The sequence below is a fragment of the Nerophis ophidion genome, linkage group LG05 (assembly GCF_033978795.1).
Source record: "Nerophis ophidion isolate RoL-2023_Sa linkage group LG05, RoL_Noph_v1.0, whole genome shotgun sequence".
In the NCBI taxonomy this organism is placed as follows: domain Eukaryota; kingdom Metazoa; phylum Chordata; class Actinopteri; order Syngnathiformes; family Syngnathidae; genus Nerophis; species Nerophis ophidion.
The window spans coordinates 46,733,463-46,760,155 of record NC_084615.1 but is presented as its reverse complement, the minus strand read 5'-3'; the positions used below and the strand labels follow the sequence as shown (position 1 = coordinate 46,760,155).

Genomic DNA, 26,693 nt, shown 5'->3' with positions numbered 1-26,693 from the left:
GCATGTAGATGCTGAAGAGTGCAGGGCCAAGGACCGAACCCTGGGGAACTCCACACGTTACCTTAACGTAGTCCGAGGTCACATTGTAATGGGAGACACACTGCATCCTATCAGTAAGATAAGAGTTAAACCAAGACAGGCCTGAGTCTGACATACCAATTCGTGTTTTGATACGTTCTAATAAAATATTATGATCGACAGTATCGAAAGCAGCGCTAAGATCGAGGAGCAGCAACATAGATGACGCATCAGAATCCATCGTTAGCAATAGATCATTAGTCATTTTTGCGAGGGCTGTCTCCGTGGAGTGATTTGCCCTGAAACCGGATTGAAAGGTTTCACATAGATTGTTAGACGCTAGGTGTTCATTTAACTGCTCCGCAACAATTTTTTCAAGGATTTTTGAAATAAACGGAAGGTGAGACACCGGTCGGTAGTTTACCCTGAGGTCAGGATCGAGGTTAGGTCTTTTAAGAAGAGGATTAATAACCGCTTTTTTGAATGCTAGGGGAACAGTGCCCGAGGAGAGTGATAAGTTTATAATATTTAGCACTGATGGACCTAATAATACAAAGAGCTCCTTGATCAGTTTCCCAGGAAGAGGGTCAAGTAAACATGTTGTCTGTTTTATTCCATTTACACGTTGTAACAATTCCTCTAATGTTATTTCCTCAAAATGACAGAAACTATTTTGGAGGGCAGTATCCGCCGTATATACAATCGTGTCAGTGTTAATAGAACCCAGTTGTAGCTGGTACGCATTGTCTTTAATCTCCTTTCTAATGACTTCAATTTTCTTACTAAAGAATTGCATAAAGTCATCAGCTGAGTGGGTTGAGCTACTGGAAGGGGTCCCTTGTTGGGTTAGCGATGCTACCGTACTAAACAAAAATTTAGGATCGTTTTTATTACGGTGGATGAGATTTGAGTAATATTTAGCTTTAGCTAAGGTAAGCATGCGTTTATAAGTTATTAAACCATTAAAACGACAACTCAATCAAAACAACAGGGGCGACATCATAAAAAGTGGATTAAAAATGATAGTTAAAAAGTGCATTAACTTAAAGCTTTACTAAAAAGAGAATTCTTCAAATGTTTATTAAAAGTTGTCAACAGTCAATTTCATGGAGGGAATGATGCAAGTTATTCCAGGGTTTGGGAGCTATAGCCTGGAATGCCAGGTCTGTAGGGGCAAAAATCAGTGATGTGCTGAACGGCCCCATCATTCAACACACGGAAAGTCGGGACTAAAACCTTAAACTCTATGCGGAATTTAACTGGAAGCCAATGAAGACTGGATAAAATGGGGGTAATACTTTGTTGATGCACCCTTGGCTGAAATTACATCCTCAATTATTTTTTAATACGATGCCACAAGCTTGGCATACCTATCCTTGGCCAGTTTGTCATGGTCTGAGAGTCTTTCAGGTGCATTTTGACAAACTTCTACAAAAGAAAGGCATCCATCTGGCCACTCTACCATACAGGCCTGATAGGTAGATTGCTGCAGTGCTGGTTGTCCTTCTGTAAGGTTCTCCTCTTTCCATAGAGGAATGCTGTAGCTCTCATTGAGTGAACATCAGGTTTTTGGTCACCTCTCTGACCAGGGTCCTTTTCCCCAGATCGCTCAGTTTGGACGGCCGGCCAGCTCTACAAAGAGAACTGGTGGTTGCAAACTTCTGTCATTCACAGATGATGGAGGCCACTGTGTTTATTAGGATCCTTCAACGTAGCAGATATTTTTCTGTACCCTTGCCCAGATTTTTCCTCGAAACAACCCTGTCTCAGAGGTCTACAAACAAATCCTTTGACTTCATGCTTGGTTTGTGCGTAACCATGCACTGTCAAGTGTGGGACCTTATAGATAGGTGTGTGCCTTCCCAAATCATGTCCAATATACTGAATTTACCACAGGGGGATTCCAATTAAGCTGTAAGAACATCTCAAGGATATTCATTTGAAACAGGATGCATCTGATCTAATTTTTAACTTAATGGTAAAACTGTGATTTCTCAATTTTTTTATTTAATGTACATATGGAAAAACCTTGTCACGTTGTCATTAATGGGTATTGCGTGTAGAAATTTGAGGACAAAAATTAATTTATTCTCATTTTGGAACAAGGGTTTACAAAATATTGAAAAAGTTAAGCGCTGTGAATACTTTCCGGAAGCACTGTACACATATTTATCACAGTCAATGCCATAGTATCATGTGTGTTCCATATAAGGTTTGTAGACAATCGATTAATTTGCAACCACAGTCTCTAAACTGCCTTTCTAAAAGATATTTCAGATAAGTGGTCATATTGCTGTCAATCATTTTGGCACACACAACCGTCTTCTCTTTTTTTCTCTCCTGCCCAGGCTAGCTTCGATGCAGGAAAGTGGTCCCATGCACAGCGCATGTTCTGCGTTTAGAGGATGCCAAAAAAGGACTAACATTGTGTGTTAATTTGAAAACATTTAGATTATTACTGGCTGTTAAGCTTTTCAATAGTAGACACGCTGTAGGACTTCTTGTATTGGAGCGCCTGTATCGGACATTTTTGATGCAAGCCGATTCAATCCGACACAAGTTTTTTTGCTGATATCGGTCTGATATCAATATTAATGGAGGAAGCTATTTTTAACACTCACACTAGGCCGTTGCTACTGTGATGAACATGGTGCATGTTTATGATTTATTTTATGCACTGTGGAAACTGTCATGAATTATATCCATGACGAGCTATGGCATAAATGAAACAACATGCCTTTTTTACGTACACGAATGTAGTTGCAAGCGTTGTGATTTAGAATTTTTTTATCATTTCGAAACAGTGTTTTATTTCTATTAGCGATTACATTGAAACCATTCAATGACTCTGGAGTAGTTACGCTGGGCTTTATCGCATACCACTTTCACATAGAAAGGAGGGGACCCGGGGGTAAAGTTCGACTCAGATTTTAAATTCGAAAAACAAATCAGCAGCGTCGTTCAAAAAAGCTTTTATCAATTACGCCAAATGGCGAAAGTGAAACCGTTTCTGTCAGGACATGATCTCGAGAAATTAATCCATGCCTTTATCTCGAATCGTTTAGACTACTGCAATGCCCTGTATGTAGGCATTAGCCAGGGCTCCCTCGCCCGCCTGCAGCTCGTGCAGAACTCTGCTGCTCGTCTGCTAACACAGACCCGCAGACGAATCAATTTTAAACTCCTTCTATTTGCTTTTGAATGTCTAAACAACCTGACGCCAACATATCTCTCCGACCTCCTTCATTCAGCCTTACTGCCCCACTTGATCCCTAAGATCAGCCGATCAGCTGCTACTGACGGTCCCTGACACAAGGCTGAAACTTAGAGGTGACAGAGCTTTTGCCGCTGCTGCTCCCAAGCTCTGGAACGACCTACCCCTGAGTGTTAGACAAGCCTCCTCCCTTCCTGTTTTTAAATCTCTCTTAAAAACATACTTTTATTCCTTGGCTTTTAACACTGAGTGATATTCATCCTGCAATGGCGCCCCATTATACACCTGCTGTGAACCTGTTTTTATGTTTTATTTATTTTTTTTTTTTTCATGTTCTGTTTGTGTTGTGTTGTTTGCTCGGTCCTCGTATTATCTTTTAACTTGCCCATTGTACAGCACTTTGGCTACCCCTGTGGTAAATTTTAAATGTGCTTTATAAATAAAGTTGATTTGATTTGATTTGATTTGACATGCACTGTGCCCTGCGATGAGATGGCGACTTGTCCGGGGTGTACCCCGCCTTCCGCCCGATTGTGGCTGAGATGAGCGCCAGCACCCCCCGCCACCCCAAAAGGGAATGGGCGGTAGATAATGGATGGATGGATGTGCCATGGCGTGGATCAGTGCACTCACAGAAGTACCATGCTTTTGGTGTTCAAAGCACGATTGGCCTTGTGCAAGTATGCCCATAATGTTTAAAACTCTACTAATGGTCACCAATTTCTTGGAGTTGTTCGACTCACTTTCTAACAATCTTACTTAAAGGGGCCTAGAGGGCGCTAACTTTCCACTGTATTTTAAGCGTTATAGCTTTCCCTCTCACGCTTCCTCGGACGTAAGGACGTAACAACGTACGTATGTATGTGACACGTGCACACGCTGCAGCTTCGAGTGTTGTTAGCTAATAATAGTGATTTGGAGAGTTAGCGTCTGTCATTGAATGGATTTTCTATCACAACTACATGACTGCAATTTGATCGTTGCTTCTTTTGTACTGCTTTTGTATGTGTGCACGCGCTCCATGCACGTATGTGTTAATGAGACAGGCTGAGTGACCACCATAACGCTAATCAATTTGTTTTGGTTGGTAAAAATTTTTATAACACAAACTTCCATCCATTTCTACCGCTCGTCCCTTTTTGGAGTCGCGGGGGGCGCTGGAGCCTATCTCAGCTGCATCCGGACGGAAGGTGCTGTACACCCTGGACAAGTCGTCACCTCATCACAGGGCCAACACAGATAGACAGACAACATTCACACTCACATTTACACACTTAGTAATTGCAAAAAATATAGACAGATTTAACACAACTGTGTTCTGCTGAACCACAAATGGTAACATAAGCTAGCCAATGGTGTTGTTATATTTTTGCAGTGTAAAGTGGGAACAACAAGCTACAACTACAGGCACCAGACAATGCTGTTTTGGGCTCTAACAAAGATTTAAAGTACAAAACCCAAAACCAGTGAAGTTGGCACATTGTGTAATTCGTAAATAAAAACAGAATACAATGATTTGCAAGTTCTTTTCAACTTATATTCAATTGAATATACTGCAAAGACAAGATACAGTGGGGCAAAAAAGTATTTAGTCAGCCACCGATTGTGCAAGTTCTCCCACTTAAAATGATGACCGAGGTCGGTAATTTTCATCATAGGTACACTTCAACTGTGAGAGACAGAATGTGAAAGAAAATCCAGGAATTCACATTGTAGGAATTTTAAAGAATCTATTTGTAAATTATGGTGGAAAATAAGTATTTGGTCACTTCAAACAAGGAAGATCTCTGGCTCTCACAGCCTGTTTTTGCCTCAGCGACCGCTGAAGCTGCACACCGCTTGGCCTGTCGGTACCCGTCCACTGCCTCCGGAGTCCTATGAGCCAAAAGGACCCGATAGGACTCCTTCTTCAGCTTGACGGCATCCCTCACCGCTGGTGTCCACCAAGGGGTTTTAGGATTGCCGCCCCGACAAGCACCAACTACCTTGCGGCCACAGCTCTGATCAGCCGCCTCGACAATAGAGGTGCGGATCATGGTCCACTCGGACTCAATGTCCAGCACCTCCCTCGTGACATGTTCAAAGTTCTTCCGGAGGTGGGAATTGAAACTTTCTCTGACAGGAGACTCTGCCAGACGTTCCCTGCAGACCCTCACAATACGTTTGGGCCTCCCAGGTCTGTCCGGCATCCTCCCCCACCATCGCAGCCAACTCACCACCAGGTGGTGATCGGTAGAAAGCTCCGCCCCTCTCTTCACCCGAATGTCCAAAACATAAGGCCGCAAATCCGATGACACAACTACAAAGTCGATCATGGAACTGCGGCCTAGGGTGTCCTGGTGCCAAGTGCACATATGGACACCCTTATCTTTGAACATGGTGCTTGTTATAGACAAACTGTCACGAGCACAAAAGTCCAATAACAAAACACCACTCGGGTTCAGATCCGGGCGGCCATTCTTCCCAATCACGCCTCTCCAGGTTTCACTGTCGTTGCCAACGTGAGCGTTGAAGTCCCCCAGTAGGACAAGGGAATCACCCGGGGGAGCACTTTCCAGTACTCCCTCGAGTGCTCCCAAAAAGGGTGGGTACTCTGAACTGCTGTCTGGTGCATAAGCACAAACAATAGTCAGGACCCGTCCCCCAACCCGAAGGCGGAGGGAGGCTACCCTTTCGTCCACCGGGTTAAACTCCAACGTGCTGGCTTTGAGCCGAGGGGCAACAAGAATTGCCACACCAGCCCGTCGCCTCTCACTGCCGGCAACGCCAGAGTGGAAGAGGGTCCAGTCCCTCTCGAGAGAAGTGGTTCCAGAGCCCTGGCTGTGCGTCGAAGTGAGTCCGACTATATCCAGCCGGAACTTCTCAACTTCGCGCACTAGCTCAGGCTCTTTCTCCCCCAGTGAGGTGACGTTCCACGTCCCAAGAGCTAGCTTCTGTAGCCGAGGATCGGACCGCCAAGTGCCCTGTCTTCGGCTGCCGCCCAGCTCACATTGCACCCGACCTCTATGGCCCCTGCTATGGGTGGTGAGCCCATTGGAGGGGTGACCCACGTTGCCTCTTCGGGCTGTGCCCGGCCAGGCCCCATGGGAACAGGCCCGGCCACCAGGCGCTTGCCATCGTGCCCCACCTCTGGGCCTGGCTCCAGAGGGAGGCCCCGGTGACCCGCGTCCGGGCGAGGGAAATCTGGGTCTATGTTTTTTCTTCTTCATAAAGGTCTTCGAACTGCTCTTTTATCTGATCCCTCACCTAGAACCTGTTTGCCTTGGGTGACCCTACCAGGGGGCATAAAGCCCCCGGACAACATAGCTCCTAGGATCATTGGGACACGCAAACTCCTCTACCACGATAAGGTGGCAGCTCAGAGAGGAGTGGCAGCTCAGAGAGTCATACTCCAAACTCAACTATGGCCAAGACCAAAGAGCTGTCGAAGGACACCAGGAAAAGAATTGTAGACCTGCACCAGACTGGTAGGAGTAAATATACAATAAGCAAGCAGCTTGGTGTGAAAAAATCAACTGTGGGAGCAATTATCAGAAAATGGAAGACATACAAGACCACTGATAATCTCCCTCGATCTGGGGCTCCATCAGTGAGAGCTTTGAAGATGAAACGTGGCTGGGTCTTCCAGCATGACAATGATCCCAAACACACTGCCCGGGCAACAGAGGAGTGGCTCCGTAAGAAGCATTTGAAAGTCCTGGAGTGGCCTAGCCAGTCTCCAGACCTCAACCCCACAGAAAATCTGTGAAGGGAGTTGAAAGTCCGTGTTGCTCGGCGACAGCCCCAAAACATCACTGCTCTCGAGAAGATCTGCATAGAGGAATGGGCCAAAATACCAGCTACTGTGTGTGCAAACCTGGTAAAGACCTACAGTAATCGTTTGACCTCGGTTATAGCCAACAAAGGTTATATGACAAAGTATTGAGTTGAATTTTTGTTATTGACCAAATACTTATTTTCCACCATAATTTACAGATAAATTCTTTAAAATTCCTACAATGTGAATTCTGGATTTTTTTTTCACATTCTGTCTCACAGTTGAAGTGTACCTATGATGAAAATGACAGACCTCTGTTATCATTTTAAGTGGGAGAACTTGCACAATCTGTAGCTGACTAAAAACTTTTTTGCCCCACTTTATGTAAAATTTGAACTGAGAAACTTACATTTTTTTTGCAAATAATCATTACTTTGAATTTAATGGCAGCAACATTGTAAAAAAGTCAGCACAGGGGCTTTTTTACCACAGTGTTACATGGCCTTTCCTTTTAACAACACTCAGTAAACATTTGGGAATTGAGGAGACCAATTTTTTAAGCTTTTCAGGTGGAATTATTTCCCATTCTTGCTTGATGTACAGCCTAAGTTGTTTAACAGTCCGGGGTCTCATTTGTCGTATTTTAAGCTTCATAATGCGCCACACATTTTCAATGGAGACAGGTCTGAACTACAGGCAGGCCAGTCTAGTACCCGCACTCTTTTACTACAAGGCCACACACTGTTGTAACACGTGCCATGGCATTGTCTTGCTGAAATAAGCAGGGGCATCCTTGATAGCATTGCTTGGATGAGAACATATGTTACTCCAAAACCTGTATGTACCTTTCAGCATTAATGGTCCCTTCACAGATGTGTAAGTTACCCATGCCTTGGGCACTAATACACCTCCATACCATCACAGATAATTCGTTTTTGAACTTTGCTCCTAGAACAATCCGAATGGTTCTTTTCCTCTTTGTTCTGGAGGACACAACGTCCACAGTTTCCAAAAACAATGTGAAATGTGGACTCGTCAGACTCCAGAACACTTTTACATCAGTCTATCTTTGATGAACTTGAGCCCAGCTAAGCTGGCGGCGTTTTTGAGTATTCTTGATGAATGACTTCAGCTTTGCATAGTAGAGTTTTAACTTACACTTACAGATGTAGCAACAAACTATAGTTACTGACAGTGGTTTTCTGAAGTGTTCCTGAGCCCATGTGGTGATATCCTTTACACACGTTTTGATGCAATACCGCCTGAGGGATCTAAGGTCACGGGCATTCAATATTACATGCAGTTATTTCTCTAGATTCTGTGAGCCTTTTGATGATATTACAGACCTTAGATGGTGAAATCCCTAAATTCCTTGCAATAGCTCGTTGAGAAATGTTGTTCTTAAACAGACAATTTGCACACGCATTTGTTCACAAAGTTGTGACACTCACCCCATTCCTTGTTGGTGAATGACTGAGCATTTCATGGAAGCTGCTTTTTTACCCAATCATGGTACCCACCTGTTCCCAATTAGGTTGTTCACCTGTGGGATGTTCCAAAAAAGTGTTTGATGAGCATTCTTCAACTTTCTCAGTCCTTTCTGCCACTTGTACTAGCTCTTTTGAAACATATTGCAGGCATCAAATTAAAAATAGCTGATATATGCAAAAAATAAATGTTTACAGTTCGAACGTTAAGTATCTTTTCTTTGCAGTCTATTCAGTTTAATATAAATTGAAAAGGATTTGCAAATCATTGTATTCTGTTTTTATTTACGATTTACACAATGTACCAACTTCACTGGTTTTGGGGTTTGTACAAGTACATTAGCAAGATTTTTAGCGATGGACAGCTTTGAGTAAAAAAATATAAAGTGTGCATTACCGCTACTCAGATGCCTCAAGTGGAAGAGCAAACGGCAGCAGAAAGACACAACGTACAGTGTAGTCTGACAATTGAAGTCTTTATCTTTAATTTTATACATTATAATTGATGTTTGCCCAGGTCACTCACAGGTGTGCAGAACATTTGGTTGAACTTATGTTCGATGAAAAAACATGTAGGAGTGTGATGAGGGCCAACATTGATTTACTGCACCTCCCAGCTCCTCTTCGTGATGCTCCACACGACACAATCGACAAAATCTATCCTGTGTGTGTGTGTGTGTGTGTGTGTGTGTGTGTGTGTGTGTGTGTGTGTGTGTGTGTGTGTGTGTGTGTGTGTGTGTGTGTGCGTGCGTGCGTGCGTGCGTGCGTGCGTGCGTGCGTGCGTGCGTGCGTGCGTGCGTGCGTGCGTGCGTGCGTGCGCGCGCGTGCGTCTGTGTTCCAGCCAAGCGCTACAGTAAGACATCGAGCCCGGCCAGCAGCACCACCAGCAGCTACGCTCCCAGCAGCAGTAGCAGTCTGAGCTGTGGGGCTGGGCTTGGCGGCGGCGGGGGCGGAAGCAGCGCCAGCAGCACCTGCAGCAAAAGCAGCTTCGACTACACCCACGATATGGAGGCGGCACACATGGCCGCCACCGCCATCCTCAACCTGTCCACCAGATGTCGGGAGCTACCGCACGCTCTGGGAGGGAAACCCCACGTCATGCTGACTCAGGTAGCAGGAGGTGGAGCCAAATGCAGCTAATTTACATGTCACAAGCAGAAACACAATGTAATATTTGTACCGTTTGTCTATCCTGTGTGCTTTAGAGCGAAGTGGGTAACATGGACGACGGCAGCGTGGTAGATGTCGAGGGGCAACCCGGCGGCCTCGAGGGCAACGGGACAGTGCTAACTCCCTTGCAGCCCATGTCCCCCCAGCGCCAGGCCCTGCTCAACAGCCATCGCTACCACCTGAGCGAGTCTGACTGCTGGGAGCTCCCTCTGGACTATACTAAGATCAAACGTGTAGACGAGGAACATGACCACAAGGAGGTAACAGGAAGCCCTGCTCTGTTTGTGATTGTGTTATTGACGACACTTATTTTATGTGATGGTGGCTCCCGCAGTGACACGTTGTAGTCGTCTTATTTGTGGTCCCTACACCAGGGTGAAGAGCCGGACTCCTTCCAAGAACTGCTGGAGGAGCAGCACTACCCAACCCCGGTGACCGTGTCCAGCCCTAAACACCACAAGTACTCCCCCTGCAAGGAAACCAAGAAAGAGCTCCTCACGTAATTAACCCCAACTGGCGGGAGGTCCTGAAGTAGACTTGACTTGACTGAGCAGGAGATTCTGTTTGGCTTCCTCAGGCTGTCCAGCTGCCAGCTAGCTGACAAGAACCTGCGAGGGATGATGTCCACCAACTCTCAAGAGCTTAGGTGAGGGTTTGACTTTTTCTCAATCTTTGATAGGCATAATAACAACTAAGTCCTTTGGTCTCTAGGTGTCCCACACCTGGCTGCGACGGATCGGGACACATCACGGGAAACTACGCCTCCCACAGGAGGTACCAGGACTTGTACTTGTTGTAATTCCATTTGATTGCACTGCTTCTCCAACGTGTCTCCTGCGTTCCTTAGCTTGTCAGGTTGTCCTCGAGCTAAGAAGAGTGGCATTAAGGTCCTCCACAGCAAAGAAGACAAAGATGAGCAAGAACCCATCAAGTAAGCTAACAGAACCGCAGGTCCGCTTCTCACGGAGCAAATTGCTGCTATGTCCTCATGAACATCCGTCTAGCATGGACACTTTTCATGTTTGCTACATCTTCAACTGCTTGCTTGGCACCAACCTGTAGAGGGCACAATGACTTACCTGCATAAAAAGGACTAGACAATTAATTAGATTAACTCTGTCAGCTTTCCTTTCCGTCCTGCAGTCAAATTTACTTTTAACCACTAAAAATGATGCTGTTCACATAAAGACTTGGTAAAGCGCAGTGAGAGATTGGTGTCTCTGCCCCGTCAGGTGTCCTGTTCCAGGCTGTGATGGACAAGGTCATGTGACTGGTAAGTACGCCTCCCACCGCAGTGCGTCTGGCTGCCCCCTGGCGGCCAAAAGGCAGAAAGACAGCTTCGTTAACGGCACGCAGTTCGCCTGGAAAGCCGGCAAGACAGACGGCATGACATGTCCCACTCCGGGCTGCGATGGCTCGGGACATGTCAGCGGGAGCTTCCTAACCCACCGGAGGTGATATGAATGTTTTTTATGAAGTCAAACTTCATTCCTCGCTACCATGACAAACATCGTGACTGATGGCCGACGTTAAACGACGTTTGGCTCTGTGTGTGTGTCTCGTTCACAGTCTTTCCGGCTGCCCGCGGGCCACCTCTGCCATGAAGAAGGCCAGAATGAGCAGCGTGGACATGCTGACAATCAAGCAGAGAGCCAGCAAAGGTGACTTCAGATGTTGAAATGGAAAAGGAGACTAAGGAAAAGAACAGAATGTGTTTTGTCTCGCTCAGGCATCGAAAACGACGAAGAGATTAAACAGCTAGACGAAGACATTAATGATCTCAACGAAAATAACAATCAAGTGGAGTCAGACATGATTAAACTGAGGACTCAAGTAAGATCGAAGTGCTTTGTTCTATTTCTCTCTGACTGATTTATTGATCGATTGATTAATTAATGAGACCTCTGGCTTAGACAGTGAGATGTGATGCGTTCATATTGTCTTCTGCTGCTAGATCACCACCATGGAGAGCAGCCTAAAGTCCATGGAGGAGGAGAACAAGGTGATGGAACAACAGAACGACTCATTGCTGCACGAGCTAGCCAACCTGAGCCAGTCGCTTATAAACAGCCTCGCCAACATACAGCTGCCTCACATGGTAAGTGGACGCTCGTTTCTGTCTTTCATCACGTGCTAGCCAGACGCAGGTGGCTAACATTTGCTCGCACATGTCAGTGAAGTGTTTCTTCTCTCACGGTCATCCACTTATTTGTGTCAACCACTTTTCATTTGCGATTGTACTGTTGTTTCTTTCTGCTACCGTTTGACACGTCCACAAAAGACAGAAGCTAATTAGATCATCTCTTTTAGCGCCTTCTTTCTAGTTGTGTGTGTTGTTTTGACACATGGTGAGCGCCGTCATGTGTCTGGCTGACTAATATAGACTTCTCACCTGTAAAAATGGCTCCTCCAAAAAAGGCAGAACTGCTGTTTGCAGAGTCCTGCCACAGTAAGACATGCATCCATCCTTTATCCAATTATCTTCTCTTTTGCTCTGACATCCTCTCCCTCAACATCATCCAACACCAATGTGTGTCAATAATGGAATACTTGCATTAGTGCACCTAAATACTAAGAGCCTGATTTACTAAGGGTTTGTATAGACTAAAACACATTTAAACTTGATAGCACAAGCAAAGCTGATCTACCAAAAGTGCGAAAAGTTGATTATGTCTGTTAGGTGAGCAGAATAAGGAAAGCATTCCATTTTGCTTCTCTGTCCTCATTAATATGCCAAATATATGCTGTTCAGTAAAACGCCCACAATACTGGGAGGAGAAGATGCAAATATATTAAACAGCACCCGCAATGTGATTTATCGACACTATTTAACATTTTATTTAGCGGGTGTAAAAAGGACGTGCTATCTGTTGGAGACGCACACGTCTCTTACAAAAGAGGTACTCGCACTGCATAAATAGAAGATCAACTGTGTGTTTCAACTTATTTGGACCGACAGAAATAAAAAAATTTAGGCATATCGTCTATTCAGCAATTTTCTTTTATAATTGTGTAGCTGCTGGATGACTTTAGGAGCTATTACTATAATATATCGCCCACTTAAAAAGACGTCTTTCATTATGCATTTTCTGACATGACTGTGCTTAACTGTCTGACACAGTTATGCACAAGTACCCAGGAACACCATGCCTACCGTCAAGTTAGCATGGTGGTGGTGTTATTATGCTCTGGGTCTGTTTTGCTGCCAATGGAACTGATACTTTACAGAGAGTAAATGGGTCAATGAAAAAGAAGGATTACCTCCAAATTCTTCAGGACAACCTAAAATCCTCAGCACGTAGGTTGGGTCTTGTGCGCAAGTGGGTGTTCCAACAGGACAATGACCCCAAAAACACGTCAAAAGTGATAAAGGAAGGGCTAAATTAGGCTAGAATTAAGTTTTTAGAATGGCCTTCCCAAAGTCCTGACTTAAACCCCATTGAGAAGATGTGGACAATGCTGAAGAAACAAGTCCATGTAAGATAACCAAAACATTTGGCTGAAATGCACCAATTTTGTCACAAGGAGTGCTCAAAAATTCAACCAGAAGCTTGTGGATGGCTACCAAAAGCGCCTTATTGATGTGAAACCTGTCAAGGGACATGTAACCAAATACTAACATAGCTGTACGTATACCCAGCAGATTTGGTCACATTTTCAGTAGACCCATAATGAATTCATAAAAGAACCAAACTTCATGAATGTTTTTTGTGACAAACAAGTATTTGCTCCTATCACTCTATCACAACAAAATAAGAGTTGTAGAATTTTTTGGGAAACTCAAGACAGCCTTGACATTATGTTCTTTACAAGTGTCTTTAAACTTCTGACCACAACTATAGGTAGAATAGAGCGAATCCCATAACCTCCATTGTTAGCTGACTTATCGTGGCGTATATTCACGATTTAGAAGGCATAAAAAAGAAAAATGTGTGCCTGTTTCACATAAGGAATGTGAATGATAAACAGAAAAGTGGAGTTTGATTAAAACAAATTCAATTGATGCGTTTTCGTGTCAGTGCAGTTTTTTTATGACATCACATTATTTATACGAAAAAAACATTTTGCAATTTATGTTTTTGCGTTTTTCCATCTGGAATGATCCAAATGCAACATAATGCTTATTGCAGGATGTTTTTTTCATGTAGGAGATACGTTATAATAATATATTTCTTCAATGAAAAAACAAACAGCATTAAAAAAACACGCTAGCAGACACCTATTCAATTTGTTTTAATCAGCCCCTTAGTCATCCAGCAGGTATGAAATTATATTGCTGAATACACAATGTCTATTTTTTTTTCATTTTTGACAGTCCAAATATGTTGACGTACTGAGTAGGCCGTGTGATGAGGTGGCAACTTGTCCAGGGTGTACCCTGCCTGTGAGTTCAAACCCCGGCCAAGTCATATCAAAGACTATAAAAATGGGACCCATTACCTCCCTGCTTGGCAATCAGCATCAAGGGTTGGAATTGGGGGTTAAATCACCAAAATGTGATTCCCGGGCATGGCCACCACTGCTACTCACTGCTCCCCTCACCTCCCAGGGGGTGATCAAGGGTGATGGGTCAAATGCAAAGAATAATTTCGCCACACCTAGTGTGTGTGTGACAATCCTTGGTACTTTAACTTTAACTTTAACTTCTGCCCGAGTGCAGCTGGGATAGGCTCCTGACCGCCCCCTACCACCTCAGTAGAAAATGGATAAGTGCATACACGTAGGATCAAGGATTCTCAATTTATCCAGCTGTCTATGCAGCGCAATCACCTCCTTTCTCTGTGTATAACTTTGCCAGTTTGCATGTAGATTTCAGACGTGCTAAGTAAAGAAGCTAATTTCCACTCACAATAGTTTTAGTCTTGAGGAATCACATTGCACATGCTGAATAATTATATTGGCATCTTCTCCTGCCGGTATTGTGGCCGTTCTGATAATCAGCATATATTCTGCATATTCATCAAGACAGACATGCTAAATGGGTTGTGCTCCTTTTTTTACCCACTTATGAGATGTAATCCACTGCGTACAAGCTTAGTAGATCAGCTTTGCGTGCGCTATCAAGTTTGCATGTTTTAGTACACGCAGACCTTTAGTAGCTCAGGCCCTAAGTGTGAGTATACAAGTGTAGCACACTTATGCACTCAGAAGACTTAATGAAGTACCCAAGTTTGACATATATGCAGTATACACTCAAAAGACTAAATGCAAGTACACAAGTGTCAAATATCCCAATGTCTTCATCTGCGAACAGGAACTTCCATCAGCTGTTTCTGCATGATTGATTGTTTATTTGTGACAGTTCAAAAGAAAAAAATAACAAGACACGTTTTCCTATTTGCGTAAGCTTGTGTCCTCCAAACTTCCGCCACCCACCGAGCGGCGATATCAATAGTGTCTTTTCCTTCCTGGATTCTTTCTGATTGCATGTTTCTACCCCGGCGTGTCCCCCTCCTTTTCCCAACAGGAGCCAATGAATGAACAGAACTTTGACACGTACGTGAGCACGCTGACAGACATGTACACGCACCAGGAGCAGTACCAGAGCCCGGAGAACAAGGCCCTGCTGGAGAACATCAGGCAGGCTGTTCAGGGCATCCAGGTGTAGCCGACAGCACACACGCAAGCACACAACACGCTTTGTTGTCATCTAGCGTCACTCTGCTGTCGCCGTCACGTCTTCTTTTCATCGCCTCGCTTTGTTTGGAACCAACATGCAACTTTTCTACATTTTCATACGACCTGATACAATGTGACATACAGCTGCTCTGGTATTTGTTGATCTATTGACGGCTGCACGGTAAAGCTGGGCTCGTCCGGTGGGCGTGAAGAGCAATCGGAGCTGGAAATGCATTGTAGTGCGTGTGACCTCACGAGGAGAAACATCATGACACGGAAACACGATGGTGCAACAGTGTGAGGGAGGAGACAATCGTAGTAAGCGAAGAGGACAGCAATATTGGCATTGATCACATTTGATATCATGTGCAATCACGATAAACTAACGTTTGGCTATATGCAATTTCTTATGAATTACCGAGCAGAGAGATGATTTTTACTGCGTTTTGTATCTTTTACTACAATCATCTCTGAGCTGAAAGGACACTTTGCACATTTGTTTCCATGTTTTCATGTTTTTATTGGCGGGCTAACACGTGTGCTTGTAGATGTTGTTTCCTTGACGACGGCTTACAGGGTCAAACGTTTTCACGTGCGGCGTCATTGTGTTTTTGCACGGGTCGTGTGTGTCCATTCATGCAGACTGTTTTTTTCTCAAATGCATGCACTTTATTGGCGAGTGGAGCAACAATTGGACACACACACAGATTGATGAAGCTCTGCCTTCACATTATTTGCTTTAAAACTACCTAGAAAAACTTAAAATGATCAGTATTTCTCCCCATAAAACATCCCCAATTAACCGATAAGAATCCAGACATCTCAAGACAAAGATGGTGAAAATGCCACTGAGCACACTTAGAGGACATTTAAATACTAATTGGTGTCAAAGATGTCTTACGTTAATCACTAAAGTACTCACAAAAGGTTGTGGATATTTAATTTTAGGGTACAATTTCAGGATAAGACTGAAACTAAAACTTGTCTGAACTTGTGAATGTCCAAATGTTGAATAGTTCACTACTTATTATGCACCTTGAACAAAAACAGTTGCCTTATGTTTGACATAAAGGTATACTGCAGTACAGTGGTACCGGGGGATAAGAGGCCCTCAGTTTACAAGTTTTTTGGAATGCGAGCTCTCAGTTAAGGGTTATGCTTTAGACTGCGAATAAAAAATTGGGGTTACCCCCCTACCCACCGCTAGATTGCGTAGTGACTATCACAGTGAATCTTGTAAGATCAGACCAAAACATCCGATCTTACTTGCCTGCATTAGTTAATACCTTGAAATGAAAATAACTTTGTTTTTCCAAGCATGGTAAGGAAAAAAGTGAGTGTTGAGGACAGTGCTGAGAAGAAAATGTGGATGATATTTGTTGAATTAAAGAAATAAACCATCACAAACATGACAGAGCGTGTAGCTAACTAATTTGGTGAAGCAGTTGGAGCGTATCACTGTTAGTCTGCACCATACTGAACCAGAATGAGTAATAATTTTGCCACACCTAGTGTGTGTGTGTGTGTGTGTGTGTCAATCATTGGTACTTTAACTTCAACTTTAAAGGCTGGAATATACTCTCGTGTCACATAGCTTGCTTTGACGGTGTCTTAATTCGTTTATATAGCTCTTCCGCGGTGCTGGCACGTGACTTGCAATTCTCTTGCCAAACCCTAAGGCAGTGGTTCTCAAATGGGGGTACGCGTACTCCTGGGGGTACTTGAAGGTAGGCCAAGGGGTACGTGAGATTTTTTTTTTTAATTCTAAAAAATAGCAACAATTCAAAAATCCTTTAAAAATATATTTATTGAATAACACTTCAACAAAATATGAATGTAAATACATCAACTACAACAATGCAATATTCAGTGTTGACATCTAGATTTTTTGAGGACATGTTCCATAAATATCGATGTTAAAGATTTCTTTTTTTGTGAAGAAATGTTTAGAATTAAGTTCATGAATCCAGATGGATCTCTATTACAATCCCCAAAGAGGGCACTTTATGTTGATGATTACTTCTATGTGTAGAAATCTTTATTTATAATTAAATCACTTGTTTATTTTTCAACAAGTTTTAATTTTTATTTTTTCCAAATAGTTCAAGAAAGACCACTACAAATGAGCAATATTTTGCACTGTTATACAATTTGATAAATCAGAAACTGATGACATAGTGCTGTATTTTACTTCTTTATCTCTTTTTTTCAACCAAAAATGCTTTACTCTGATTAGGGGGTACGTGAATTAAAAAAATGTTCACAGGGGGTATATCACTGAAAAAAGGTTGAGAACCACTGCCCTAAGGGATGATCAACTACAACATGTTGACTATCTTCCTGAGAGAGAGAGATTCCTGTGTGTAGTAGTAGTTGTAAATATGTAGTAAACATTGGCGTCTGAAGCGAAACCCACTTTAATGTTTGAGCTAGTCCTTTTAAAACAACGGTCACTTTTTAATGTTAACATTGCTTCGAAATATGAAGAAAAGATGTTCGTGAAAGTGGGCTATGCAACCTCTGAAAAAGTCTCGGTGGAGGACTGGCTAATTTGAGAGTTATGTAACTGAAAACAAACAAAACTGTTAAATACCTTTTACAATGAACTGCTGGTGTTAATGTTTGTATTCATGTGTTACTGATGTTTAAAGTTGCCGTTTTGGTGAACATACCGCGCCTGAAAGATGATTGACGGAAAATAATCAAATGTTGTATGAGAGAGAAGAAGACGTGTGTGCACAAGAAAAAATATGTTTCGGATTTGAATCTTTCGTTATTACAAAATTGGCAATGAATTATAAACAGATCGTCGTACTTTATGTGACTTCTTCTAAATGAAACATAACAACAAGCTGAAAAACAAAACATACCGCTATTGTTTTTAGACTCCCTCGAGATATTGAGTCACAGTAAGTCAGTTTGCATGCAAATCTTGAATCACTGTTGCTTTATCTCATACAATAAGTAGTGTATATCAAGCAGCGCGTCGACTCTCGTGTGCACAGGGTCTCTCCTCGGAAAAAGCTGACCAATTACAGCTCTGTGGTCCGCGTCGCCGCTGAGGCGGAGCTAGGATTTTTTGGAGGTTCACGTCAGGGGCAGGGGCGGGGGCAAGTAACATGATGCGAGAGTATATCCCAAGCTTCATGCCAGCCAAGGTTGTTAAAATAATATCTAAACGGCAAACATTTATTCGTGAAAATATCAAAAAGCTGCAGATGGTGTTTACGACAGAGAAGCAGCTAGATGGAGATAACGTAGAAGTCAACTCTCCAAGGTAAATTGTACATTATTATTACATTACTTCATAAAACTACTGTAGTTGTTTGTACAGCATTTCATTGTATTGTTTTTTTACAAAATGTATTATTTAAAAGTTGTTTTTATTTTTAAAAGGCATAGTACATGTTAACATTGTGCTTTTTTGGCGACCAAGCACCAATTTGATTAATTTCAATATATTTCACTTTGAATTTTTCAAGGTATGAGCTGCGGTCCAAGCCCTATCTCCCAATAGTCAATCAACCCCAAAATTTTATCTCTTGTTCTTTCCTGATCGTTTCATGAAAATCTTCCCACAACTTTTTGAGCTATCTGTAGCGGAATTAAAAAAAACAGCGTGAAGCCTCATGTCAGTCATTCACTGTATTTGTCTATGTGGGTGAAGGCGGGGCCACTAGCATACACACAAACAGAAGTTGAAACTTGTAACAAAAACCTAAGGTAACATTGTAGAAATTATCCAGATCACCCGCAAAATGATCCTTATCCCATTTCGGACATTTCTTGAATGTTCGATAAAACTTTTTGAGGTATTTTGCCAAATAACTAATAGACAGACAAGCCAAAAGCAACAATTACATAACCTCCTGGCGGTGGTAGTTACACTCATATTCGAAGGTACCACTGTACATCTGTGAATCTTGCTGTGTCTCTGCTGCAATCTGCTGATGACACATTAAGCTCAGCAGTCACTTCCCTCTGAGAACTTCCTGTTTGAAGGCTGCCAATGGCGAGGTTTGGTGTCAAAGGATAAACAGTGTAATGAAGAGGATGGTAAAATATGAATTCTAATTTAAGCAGGACATTTATTGATTCTCATGTGAAGCACATGCCTTTGTCAATTTTTCTGTTCAGATCCTATAAAAGGTAGTGAAATATTGAACTGTTTTACATTCAAGCGTTTAGTTAATTTCATCTGTAAAGTAAAATGTTTCTTTGGTTTTGTTCTGTAATTACACCACATAGCCTGAAAATAACCATAGGTATTTTTGAGCATATGTCATTAGTGACGCTAAATGTGTTCCTTATTTTACAAGAACTCGTTTTGACCTTTTTCAGTGTAGCACAAAAGTACTTTAAATTGAAGAAAGAACATATAGTCATGTGAAAATCATTGAAACTATTACATTCATTGTTGTTTTAGCATTTTTGCTATTGTGACAAATATGTCATGTTAAACTTTATTTAGCAATTGAAATTCTAAAAACTGAATGTGATATTTTGCTAGCTTGTTTTCTATGAATTGATTGAAGAAATACATTAAGAACTGTTCACAGTATTGAAACATTTCGTCACATGACAAGCACTCCAAAAACATGTCACTTAGGGACTAAAGGAGTGGGAGCACAAATCTCTAAATGACGACTTTACTTTTATAGTCGCTTCTTTTAGGACTAGGGAAGTCGGAGCACAAATCTATAAATGGCGACTTTAAATACTTTTATGGTGGCTTCTTGTGGGTTAAAACAATCAATGCATCGCTGAAACTTTATTAAAACTAAAGTGTTTTATTGGCCTCATTGAGCAACGTCACTTAACAAAGTTTGCTTTGATTTGTTTCTACACTAACCTGGCAGGTGATGAACTTAAAGCACAATTGATAGACTAGACATTAATATAATGAATCATATGTAAAAACTAACTTGTGACTATCTCAACACCAACGTGTCAATGCAAAACATGCATCGTATGAATATTTGTGAAATGATTGTTTTCTTTTCAGGAGTGAATAAAAAAGATTTTATATGCATCAACTCCTTTTTTTTTGTTACATGGAAACTTCCAGCTTCTTTTCGAACCTCACAGCATGAGTTCAGTTGGTAAATATGCTGTTTGCTGACATCGTGTTATTTCTTTTGGACTTGTGGACTTTGTACATTTTCTATCATGATGGTGTTGGCATCGCTTTGCTATTAATAAATCTTGTGTTGAAACTCTTGGCTGGCGTCTCTTCTTGTCTCCAAGTCCTAGCAGCTGACACGCAGGAATACAAGATTGATGGAACGTTTGCGAACAATCAGGAACCTTTTGTAATAAACAGGCTGTTTATTTTCGTTAAAACCACATGTGCTGACTACACAACCAGTAGGGGGGAGACAAGCGAGATTCAGAGATTGAACATAATTATGCTGCTGTTAATATATATATATTGGACATAATTATGCTGCTGTATATATATATATATATATATATATATATATATATATATATATATATATATATATATAGGACTACCAATTCAAGGGTAACTCCTAATATATATATATATATATAGGAGTCCTTGAACCGGACGGAGAGACTACCAACACGTCTGGAACCAGCAGCTAGTTGTCCATACATAATGTCCTTGGGAAGCCGTGTGTCCTCCATCATCTGACCACAGAACTTTCCTCCAGAAGGTCTTGTCTTTGTCCATGTGATGTAAGATGAAACAAAAATTGAGCTGTTTGGCCACAATACCCAGCAATATGTTTGGAGGAGAAAAAGTGAGGCCTTTAATTCCAGGAACACCATCATACCGTCAAGCATTGTGGTGGTAGTATTATGCTCTGGGCCTGTTTCGCTGCCAATAGAACTTGTGCTTTACAGAGAGTAAATGGGACAATGAAAAAGGAAGATTGCCTCAAAATTCTTCAGGACAGCCCGGTGGTTGGGTTTAGGGCGCGGTTGGGTGTTCCAACAGGACAAAGACCGCAAACACACGTCAAAAGTGGTAAAGGAATGGCTAAATCATGCTAGAATTAAGGTTTTAGAATGGCCTTCCCAAAGTCCTGACCTAAACATTTGGACAATGCTGAAGAAACAAGTCCATGTCAGATAACCAACAAATTTAGCTGAACTGCACCAATTTTGTCAAGAGGAAGGGTGAAAAATTCATCCAAAAGCTTGCCAGAAGCTTGTGGATGGCCACCAAAAGTGCCTTATTGCAGTGAAACTTGCCAGGGGACATGTCACCAAATATTAATATTGCTGTGTGTATACTTTTAACCAAGCAGATTTGGTCACATTTTCAGTAGACTTATAATACATTCATAAAAGAACCAAACTTCATGAATGTTTTTTGTGACGAACAAGTATTTGCTCCAATCACTCTATGTCACGAAAAATAAGAGTTGTAGAAATTATTGTAAACTCAAGACAGCCATGACATTATGTTCTATACAAGTGTATGTAAAATGTTTACCACGTCTATATAAGTGTATATATATATATATATATATATATATATATATATATATATATATATATATATATATATGAGTTACCCTTGAATTGGTACGGGTCCAATGAAGACATTGACCAGAGGCTGGTGTTTAGAAAAATATAATTGGTTTATCGTTTCACAGTGATAAAAAGAGCGTCAGAATCAATAGTTGTTTGCATTAGGGGTAAGGAATAATATAGGATAAAGGTGGGGGTTTCTATGACCAGGGCAGGTGGCCTGCTGGGTAGAAGCAACCCCAGGCGGTGGTATGGATGTATAGTTTTGGGCACCTAAACACAGCATTGATTTAAAACTGCAAGCAATACAAAAGTTGAATTATGCGGGTTTATTGATTTTTAAATGCGCCAGAAAATAACCCCTTTTAGTACAGTGGTGATGTAGTGATTCAATACACAGTAGTGCGTGAATGTGTTCTTGTATAGTATTTCTCCAGCAATGGTCATGTGGTGACATCAATTATCACTATAAGACCCATAGAGCAGCCATTTGGCTGTTCTACCTATAAAACCCACAGGTCAGCCGATCAGCTGGAAGGCTCTACTTTTGTTATGTAAACGAACAGTGATTAGTGAGTCGTCAGTGAGTCAGGTGGGTCAACGGCCACAAAACTAGTCAGGGTGGTTGCAGTCACATGAGCCATTATGGCCACATTGGTCTTTAGCATGGCAGTGCCCCTTGGGTGCGTTCTCTGAGAATTGAGGTGTGAATGTCTTTTGTCTTCTGCGTAAAGGCGACCTCAGCAGTTGAGCAGTACCTGGCACAAAGCAGACATATAATATCATATCTTTGACATGACATCACAATACAGTATGGGCAAACAGCAGCAGTCAGTCTGGTTATCTATGAGTTGAGACTGGGAGAGACAGGAAAAGATAAAATAGAGGGAAAGCGCAAAACAGGCAAAAACAATATCCATCCATCCATTTCCTACCGCTTATTCCCTTTCAGGGTCGCGGGGGGCGCTGGCGCCTATCTCAGCTACAATCGGGCGGAAGGCGGGGTACACCCTGGACAAGTCGCCACCTCATCGCAGGGCCAACACAGATAGACAGACAACATTCACACTCACATTCACACACTAGGGCCCATTTAGTGTTGCCAATCAACCTATCCCCAGGTGGATGTCTTTGGAAGTGGGAGGAAGCCGGAGTACCCGGAGGGAACCCACGCATTCACGGGGAGAACATGCAAACTCCACACAGAAAGATCCTCAGCCTGGAATTGAACCCAGGACTGCAGGACCTTCGTATTGTGAGGCAGACGCACTAACCCCTCTCCCACCGTGAAGCCCGCAAAAACAATATACAAATTCTAACATAAAACAAATCAAATACGTTTCTGGTGTATCTCAGTTTGAAAAAATGGTTACATAAAATAAATCATTATCTTGTACAGATATCAACTTGATGAGCAATTCTCTAAATGACTGGTGGGGCTACCACAGATTTTGAGTGTTTTTTTTTATGTGGTTCTGTTCTTTTACTTTTCCTATGTGTCTGGTGGGGATGTTGGAAGCCCAGTGTTGTATGGTCCTGATAACTTCTACATCCTTCTTCCTACTTCTACATATATTACATTTTGATTCATCTCTTGTGTTCTGCCCAGACTGCCACCTTGGGAAACTGGTGAAAGACAGACAGTCATTTAGCAGCTCCTATCTGATTCTCCCCCTCTACCATTTGATGTCATGGTGTTTTGAGTGAAGTGGCTAAGCATGTCCCCTCCTGTGGTCCCCCAGTGATTGCCCCGTTTACATAACAAAAAGAAGGATCACAGCCGATCGGCTGCCCTCTAGGTTTTATAGGTAGAGCAAAAAAAATCCTGGGTCTTCTAGTGTTATGATATTTTGAGAGCTAATTATTGAAGTTGGACGTCATTGAAGGCATAGGTGGGAAACACACGGCCCGCCACTGGTATGGTCCTATTTTTGTGAAGTCATGTTACTGCACGCTTGGCCTGTTGTGTACACAGAAAAGCAACATGGCGCGACTAAACAAACTCCTTTCCTTCATAATAACTTGAAAAAGATCTGGACTAAGCATAATATTTTTTTTTTATTCCAAACAAAGTTAAACAACTACACACCAAAGCTATATTATGCACTTGTTACTCACTCCTATGCAAATTCCTTCAAATTCAACAACTGCAACAGCTGAAACTTAGAGCAAGAACGAGTGAGTAATTGTACTACTGTGACACTGTTGTGGCATGCAATCAAGCCGGGTTTAACGCATACTGTTCATTTCCACGGTGGGAGAGGGGTTAGTGCGTCTGCCTCACAATACGAAGGTCCTGAGCAGTCCGGGGTTCAATCCCGGGCTTGGGATCCTTTTGTGTGGAGTTTGCATGTCCTCCCCGTGACTGCGTGGGTTCCCTACGGGTACTCCGGCTTCCTCCCACTTCCAAAGACATGCACCTGGGGATAGGTTGATTGGCAACACTAAATTGGCCCTAGTGTGTGAATGTGAGTGTGAATGTTGTCTGTCTATCTGTGTTGGACCTGTGATGAGTTGGCGACTTGCCCAGGGTGTACAACGCGTTCCGCCCGATTGTAGCTGAGATATAGGCACCAGCGCCCCCCGCGACCTCAAAAGAGAATAAGCGGTAGAAAATGGAAGGATGTTGTCTTGCATGCAATCAAGCCGGGTTTAACACATACAGTTCATTTCCGGTAAAAATGCTTTCAAAACAAAACACATCCTTGACGGTATTTTCAATTACCATTCATTGGGTTTCACCTTTAATTACATATATTATTGTCTGTCCTGTTTCAGTATAAATCTTTAACCGAATATTTATTTGTATTTATTCTAGCAGTTACTATTTGTAATGCTCAACATAAATTAGCCACAATTAGTCTTTTTTTTTCTTTTTTTTTTTTCTTCTTTGTCATGAAAAGGGACGTTTTTTTCATGAAAAAGGCAGTTTTTTGTGGTTGGTGCACTAATTGTAAGTGTATATTGTGTTTTTTATGTTGATTTAATTTTAAAAAAAATAATAATTTTTTTTTTTTTTTTTTAAACAAAAATGAATAAAAAAATCTTCTGCGGCCCGGTACCAATCGGGCCCCGGCCCGGTGTTTGGGGACCACTGACGTAAGGGACAAGCGGTGGTAAATGGATGGAAAAATGGATCAATGGGTAGAGTTGGTACATTATCTGCATGGATTGTAGGATAGGAAAGCATATTTTTTTATTCATCCCTCAATGGTGTAACGTTGTGGTGCCAGTGCATATTTTACATACAGTTAAACAAGTCAAACATAATAAAAATAACAATGAAAAACTGAAATGAATCAGTAATACTAATAACTCTTCAACTATAATGTTATCTGATCATGCAACACATCGCGAAAATGTTTTTGTAGAAATAAAAACAAGTACTACAGTATTTGCTTGTCATCTTGACTAATGCTCTCAAAGCAAGTTATCCATCCACTGGTCTGTAAAAAAGATATAATTGTGTAACAATATAATGACGCAATTATTCATATTCATTTATATCTACTGTTACAAGCAGCCATCTGAAGGCAGCTGAAACTGCAATGTGGCCCTTAATGAAAATGAATGTGACAGCCCTGCGTTAAATCCTTTAAAGCAGTGGTTCTCAACCTTTTTTCAGTGATGTACCCCCTCTGAATTTTTTTTTAATTCAAGTACACCCTAATCAGAGCAGAGCATTTTTAGTTGAAAAAAAGAGATTAAGAAGTAAAATACAGCACTATGTCATCAGTTTCTGGTTTATTGAATTGTACAAACGTATAATAGTGCAAAATATTTCTCATTTGTAGTGGTCTTTCTTGAACTATTTGGAAAAAAATATATAAAAATAACTAAAAACTTGTTGAAAAATAAACAAAATATCCAATTATAAATAAAGATGTCTACACATAAAAGTAATCATCAACTTAAAGTGCCCTCTTTGGGGATTGTAATAGAGATCCATCTGGATTCATGAACTTATTTCTAAACATTTCTTCACAAAAAAAGAAATCTTTGACATAAATATTTATGGAACATGTCCAGAAAAAATCTAGCTGTCAACACTGAATATTGCATTGTTGTATTTTTTTTCACAGTTTTTGAACTTATATTCATATTTTATATTCACATATTGAAGTATTATTTAATGAATATATTTATAAAGGATTTGTGAATTGTTGCTATTTTTAGAATATTTAAAAAAAATCTCACGTACCCCTTGGCTTACCTTCAAGTACCCTCAGGGGTACACATACCCCCATTTGAGAACCAATGCTTTAAACTACTCATAACACCATACTTCATGTTAATTTGTTTTTTTAGATGAAAAATAACCCTGAAAAAATTTTTTTTTTAGAACTTAACTTATTTTTCCCACTAAAAAAGCTCTGACATCCAAAACTGATATAAAAAAAATGAAAACGGGTGCCATTGTAATCTAATGTGAAGGGTTTTTGAATAGTTTAATGTTTTTGTTCAGGGAACATTTAATGTAAGAGGGGAGAATATGTTATCTATTTTCCCTTATTTAGGCCACCGTAGCATGCAGGCATGGAAGCAGTATTGGGATGTGTCTCCCGTCACTCAGCCATAATAGGGACAGTAAAGTGTTTATTGTGTTCGTGTTAAAACTCATGTATTGTCACTCATGTAGTAGCTTGCCCACATATGTGGTCCTCTCCCAGGTTTCTCACAGTCATCATTGTCACCGACGTCCCACTGGGTGTGAGTTTTCCTTGCCCTTATGTGGGCTCTACCGAGGATGCCGTTGTGTTTTGTGCAGCCCTTTGAGACACTAGTGATTTAGGGCTGTATAAATAATCATTGATTGATGCCTCGGGATCCCCCGGGAAGAGCTAGACAAAGTGGCTGGAGATGGGGAAGTCTGGGCTTCCCTGCTTAGGCTGCTGCCCCCGCGACCCGACCTCGGATAAGCGGA

At 41.7% G+C, this 26,693-nt stretch overlaps 1 protein-coding gene across 3 annotated transcripts in view; it reads left to right on the top strand.

Moving 5' to 3' along the window:
• myt1la (myelin transcription factor 1-like, a) overlaps positions 1-20,472 on the top strand; it is a 53,406-nt gene extending 32,934 nt beyond the window's left edge. For 2 of the 3 annotated variants that reach the window (XM_061901131.1, XM_061901129.1), the window contains exons 13-23: positions 9,318-9,586; positions 9,682-9,906; positions 10,021-10,145; positions 10,224-10,292; positions 10,358-10,420; positions 10,494-10,577; positions 10,879-11,100; positions 11,216-11,307; positions 11,376-11,479; positions 11,601-11,744; positions 15,114-20,472. In XM_061901131.1, coding sequence (XP_061757115.1) covers positions 9,318-9,586; positions 9,682-9,906; positions 10,021-10,145; positions 10,224-10,292; positions 10,358-10,420; positions 10,494-10,577; positions 10,879-11,100; positions 11,216-11,307; positions 11,376-11,479; positions 11,601-11,744; positions 15,114-15,254 — 1,538 coding nt within the window. In that variant the 3' untranslated portion in view covers positions 15,255-20,472. Of the gene's footprint in view, positions 1-9,317; positions 9,587-9,681; positions 9,907-9,993; positions 10,146-10,223; positions 10,293-10,357; positions 10,421-10,493; positions 10,578-10,878; positions 11,101-11,215; positions 11,308-11,375; positions 11,480-11,600; positions 11,745-15,113 lie in introns of all 3 variants that reach the window. The other variant, XM_061901128.1, reaches the window with a different exon arrangement.
• The last annotated feature ends 6,221 nt before the right edge of the window (positions 20,473-26,693 follow it).